The sequence below is a fragment of the Diprion similis genome, chromosome 1 (assembly GCF_021155765.1).
Source record: "Diprion similis isolate iyDipSimi1 chromosome 1, iyDipSimi1.1, whole genome shotgun sequence".
Taxonomy (NCBI): Eukaryota; Metazoa; Arthropoda; class Insecta; order Hymenoptera; family Diprionidae; genus Diprion; species Diprion similis.
Window position 1 is genome coordinate 7,772,794 of NC_060105.1, and position 5,620 is coordinate 7,778,413.

General features: G+C 39.3%; 1 protein-coding gene across 1 annotated transcript; it reads left to right on the plus strand.

Annotated features, from left to right (window-relative positions):
• The first annotated feature begins 656 nt into the window (after nucleotides 1–656).
• On the plus strand, nucleotides 657–4,186 carry LOC124409595 (venom allergen 5-like). The gene is made up of 7 exons (XM_046887350.1): nucleotides 657–842; nucleotides 1,938–2,059; nucleotides 2,212–2,293; nucleotides 2,680–2,846; nucleotides 3,191–3,291; nucleotides 3,383–3,477; nucleotides 3,978–4,186. Exons 1-7 carry the CDS (start codon nucleotides 749–751, stop codon nucleotides 4,025–4,027), a joined length of 711 nt encoding a protein of 236 aa, XP_046743306.1. The 5' UTR covers nucleotides 657–748; the 3' UTR covers nucleotides 4,028–4,186.
• Nucleotides 4,187–5,620: the final 1,434 nt, after the last annotated feature.

The following is a 5,620-nucleotide window of genomic DNA, read 5'->3' on the forward strand; positions in this document are numbered from 1 at the left end:
TCCCGGACGATTTCATGAAACATAACCTACAGCGGCTTCCACCAACAGCAACATCAGCTATGCAAACATAATAATTAATTTCGTCCATTCTACGCCGCATCGTTTTAAGCCAAAATTAATTAGCTCAACGTCATTTCGATTTTCAATACCGCCCGTTTAATTACTCGCAGGAGAGCTAAGAATGCGGCGATGTAGAGGAACGAGTATCTGTACGTAGAGCAATTATAACCCCTTCTTTTCTATTCCTAATTAGCATTTTTCTCCTCACGCCAGTTGAACGAGTTCCATGCCTCCGTCGTATTCCTCAAATCCGAAGAATCCATTAACGGCCCCTTGGGACCACACAAGTCCTCATGTAATTTTGAGGCGGGAATGTCGAGCATCCCGCCTATAGATGCAACGATTCGACGTCCTCCCTCCTACTCTCCAAAGCCAGCTTAATAATCACCTTGACATCCACTCGTCGGTGAGCATAACATGCTGAATATAAAAACCAGGAGAGACTCGAGGTAGACTATTAGTCTCGCCAGATCGCAGAACCCATCCGGTCACTTTAGACTGTCGTGTATTGGTTCGGGTCAGTTTCGTTAGCGGGATTCGCACTCTTATTATTCAACCAGTTTCGATGGTTTCCGGCCGAATGTCACTGCCCTAATTTTGAATTAGAAAATTTTCTACGAACAAATTCGTTCGTTCGAACAAGAAGAAGAGTAAAAAAAAAAATCATAACCAAGTAAGAATTTTTACCATGGACGCGGTAATTTGGAACATCATTTTGGTGGTAGCAGTATTCTGCTTTTCCGGAGCACAAGCTGGGGGATGTTCCGGTTTCAAAATGCTTCGTAAGTATTCTATTCTTCTCTGCTTATTTTTCATATTCGTATAAAAAAAACAATGTTTGCTGGAAAAGCCAGTCTCTTCAAAATTTACACACGTGCCGTGCAGAATATTGTAAAGAATCGTACGATAGCTTGAAGTAAAATTTTGTGGCCAATTTCGATTGATCACTCGATTTTTTTTTTCTCTCATCTGTTACCCTTCTTTCTGTTGAAGATCGTTCGTTTTTTCAACTTTCAATATGGTACCCACTAGTCCGTGATAAAATATTAGAAGTTATTTTACTTTTACCTTTTCTTTTATCCACTCACTTCCAGCGGGGCCGTGAGACTTCCGGTATAAACGAGTGAATTCTCAATCAATTCAAGTTAGGGAATTGAAACGAAACTCCCAATCGAACGATAACACTGCAGACCATAGTAGCTCAATTGAAATTATGTAAAGGCTATTAGGGCCAAAGCTACACGAAACTCGGCTCCGATTGACGTGTTATAATCGAGCATCCATTACGAATCCGCTACTCTTTCCGCATGTACGCAATTTTTGTTCACCCATAGTAAAACCGATCAAAAGGTGACTGTGATTCGTTTCCTTTACTTTGTCCTCGTTTATCGCAGCACTGCGGTGCAGAATGGTTCGAGTTTACGGTACCATTTTAGGCCCACGATTATGCAAAAAACAGGATTTACATATTTCTTCCTCATTTTCGTCTGCATTGCCTATGTAGCACTATCTATTGTAAGCGAAATTTTTTTATTCATTCAGAAAATTGTATGTACCTAACGATTTTTTATCTGGATTCTTACACCTCTGAGATTAACGAAATTCCCGTCAATTACTACTTTTCAAATCGGTACTATGAGTATGTTGTTGTACTAGGACACCTAATAATCACGTGACGATTTGAATTACGCACTATCTTATCGTTGTTGATCTCATATCGTAAATGACTATTCATGATGCAATGTATTTCAAAGATCATTAAGGCCATAAGAAGCGAACGATTGAATCACGAGCGTATTGAGTAATCCATTAATGAATTCAACGGTACATATAAGAGAGGAAAAATAATAAAGAGAAAATCGTTTTATTTTTTCCAGGTAAAGGAGAGCTTAGCTGTACAGAGAAAAAAATCATCGTCGACGAACACAACAGGTTGCGATCTGCTATCGCCATGGGGACAGTCAGCGGACAACCCGCAGCCTCCAACATGATGGAAATGGTACGTGAAGCATTTGATTAATCTCCGCATCCCTCACTCATCAATAAACAATCAGGATTAGCGATTTTGGTCGATGCACATTGGTTAAATATCGTCCATGAGCTTTCAATTTTTTTCCATTCTAACAAAGATGTATTTTTTTTTGGTTGCAGGTATGGGACGACGAGCTGGCTTATCTCGCCCAGAGGTGGGCTAATCTTTGCAACGAATATCACGACTCTGACAGGACTGTCGGTGAGTAGATTATTTCGAATGCTTAATCGACGTCGTCGGTGAAAGTCAAATGATAAGGAAAACCTTCAAGCCGATTCAAAAGTAGAATACCAGGAATAATTTATACCACATGGCAACCCTAATTTCGATTAGATTCACATTAAGTGAAAAAGAAGAATTGAAACGGATAAGGATTACAATTTAAATAAGTCCACGTATCGTTAAGGTTCACAAAAACATGAAGCCTGGGGTAATCATTCGGATGGAAAATACCCAATCATTTCCTTTTCCGAATTTTTATCGACGAGTTACGACCTCTCAAATGATATTATCATACCGCGATATGTTTTTGATTTCAACACCCTATCCCAGAATGACTTTTGAACTAGAATGTTCATCTCTTTCAGGGCGGTTCACAATCGGTCAAAATCTCGCCCTTTCCTGGACGACCAGGAATCCGAGTTCATCATCCGACGCTGCTCCAAATTTTGTGCATCAGATCAACAACTGGTTCAACGAGGTACAGAGGTACAACCCCAACAGCATAAACAGCGGGACCGGCCATTACACTCAGGTATACACAATATTTCGTACATTTTTCCTCTCGATTTGTCGAATACCCTTAAAATCGGTTCTGCACGTTCGCGAAAGACGGGAGAGGAGAACTCAGCCTGGAGCAAACTTTCCAAACACGGCGATAAACTACAGATCTGCAGGACCTGCTCACGGTGTCCCGATATTGGACGCTTTCAAATTCAAACTTTCATCCTTTCCTTTCTAATAATATGCCAAGCAACCTGAACTTCCCAATTAATTTACCGTTAGCAGCCGAGCGCTTAACTTCAGCTCGTAAATCGTAGTGTTTTAGTTCTGGTAATGAAGGCTTTGCCCGCAAAACTTATCGCCAATTCGTTGCAGGTTATCTGGAGCAACACCTACGCCGTTGGATGCGGGTACTCTTACTACTGGGACCCTCGCCGAGGGTATACAAAAAATTACGTCTGCAACTACGGACCCAGGTGAGAAAAATCATGGTCTACTTGTGTAGTTCTTGATCAAAAACGGTGGTTCATTTTTCTCTGTTCCTAACTCTGGCCCTTTGATTTTCAGTGGTAATGTCCTTGGATATCAGCCTTATCGCACTGGTCGGCCATCGTGCGCAAACTACGGAATGAACTGGTCGAGACTGTATTCTGGACTATGCTGTGAGTATAGTACAGTATAATATATAAGTTGAAATTTAATTTGTGACGGGTCTGTCAAAACACAGATGACGCATATTAGTATCCAGTTAACGACTCACGTTTGCCTGCGGAAATAGTTTGGGCTAATTAAAACATAAGGAGACTATCCGTAGCCACGTATGATTCAACAAAACGCGTGGTAAATAATAGTGGAGCAACGTGGAATCAATTAAACGAAGAGGATGTTAGTTACTATACGTTATCAGAGAGGTGAAAGTACCTCGTTTTCCAAGATCCTGGTCGGGAAAAGACGGTTCATTGGTTCCCAACCGCTGTATGCTCGGCCGCGTTAATTTTCGTTTCCGAAAATGCGTATAATAAGCAAAAAACGGAGTTTCAGTTGCTGACATACTGGACCGTTTCGATAAAAATGCTATTATACGAGTATATCTCTATGGAAAACACCAGTGAAATTCGATTTACGAAAATATTTCAACGTTTTTCTTTACTCTTTGTTTCAGCAAAGGGATTTTATCATCCTCTTGGAGCTCATTGCACGACTTACAATTAATTGCGGTTGAAAAGACGAGAGGGAAAAAAATATGACAACGTTTTTCCTACACGAAGAAAACTCGTATACCTAACATCGCCGCAATTTTCTGCGTTCGTGCGATTCACACGACTGCGTCGACATATGCAATATTGCATCGCACATTTATGTAACCCAGAAGAAAAATTCCGTCAACATTGTGAGGAGAAAGCCGAGAAGATGTACTTGAACTTCATTTTATTCCATTTTCTTGGATTGAATTATTTTTTATTTTTTGATCTGTTATTTCTTCACATAGTTCAGTGCCTTGCTCTTACATAGTTGTGTTCACATTGATCGTGAGATAATGAACTTGCTTCTAGTCGTTCCTTAGTTTAATAAGCCTTTAGTTTTTTAGGTACCGTTCGATATAAGTACACTAAGGTGTTGTTATTATCTAATGATTATACTGCATTCGCCACTCAATACGTATGATATTTCGTTTGTAAGAGTTAGTTTTGTGGCTGCTTATACGAGGATACTGGTCCTCGGCTATATAGGCTTTATTGGCTCTATTATTTGCGCCATAGGCACATCATTGTATAATTATAGTTTACATACCGCGCACGGTGTGGATCTTGTCATTAAAAGTTTAGACACGACGCAAAGCCAAATTTAATAGTTTCGTACGTACTATATGGATCAGGTAATAATAATGAAAAAAGTTGTTAGTATAAAACAATTCATGCTATAAATGTGATAGAAAAATTAGACATTATGAATATTTGGAGACGATACAAAATGTTAATAACTATACTCTGGTTGTTCTTTACTGATAAATTTGTAACTATCAAATATATTACACGATTTACAATGATCGACATGATATAATATAACATTTTGATTAACCATTATTTTGAGACGTACAAACCTCGTGACACATGTATTTCCTGTAATTCCTTTCACCCAAAACCAATCAACTGAGCACTTTTATGGTGATTAAACACTGAACGCGAAACTATCTAACGCTATCAAAAAGAACTAAGAGAAAATAAGCTTGTAACAAGGACTCTAATGACAGAGTCGTAGGATGAATTTGTCCTATTTTTCACTAACTGGCCTGTCAAGGTGCGATATGCCGTGTGTGCAAACCTTGACGGCAAATGACTACAGTGATGAATACTCTGGGGTTGGGTTAAGAAAATTATTAGATTCAATTTTTTACTCTGTAGCAGAAAGGGTCTCACAAATCAAGTCCAAGACAAAAGATTTTCATTAAAAATGGAAAGTAAGGCTAACGCCTTTAGAAGTTTGTTTGAAAATACATCAGATTTGAAAGATGTGGCATACGATTTTTTCATATGCCATGTCGACGTTAAATTGCGGAAAAAATCGATTCGGATTTTTGGCGAAAATTTCGACGTTTTTGAAAAGTGCTGCAATCAATTCCTTAGGGCACTATTCCGATGTAATTTTGCGAGAGAAAACGATTGAGCGCAGTCCCAATACGCTGCGAGCAACGGATCAAAAGATGCAGCCAAAAAACTGCAGATTTCCATCGGCATTTCTCTGTTGTTTGTCCTACGCTTTTTTTAATGTGTATTTTGAGTTCCTGGGGTTCCAATTAGCCAAGAA

Bases quoted from the DNA above. Each gene is read 5' to 3' on its own strand.
- LOC124409595 (XM_046887350.1), top strand. From the start codon at position 749: ATGGACGCGGTAATTTGGAACATCATTTTGGTGGTAGCAGTATTCTGC. The intron at 2,847-3,190 runs GTATACACAATA...AATTCGTTGCAG, and splicing joins GGACCGGCCATTACACTCAG to GTTATCTGGAGCAACACCTA. The intron at 3,478-3,977 runs GTGAGTATAGTA...TCTTTGTTTCAG, and splicing joins ACTGTATTCTGGACTATGCT to CAAAGGGATTTTATCATCCT.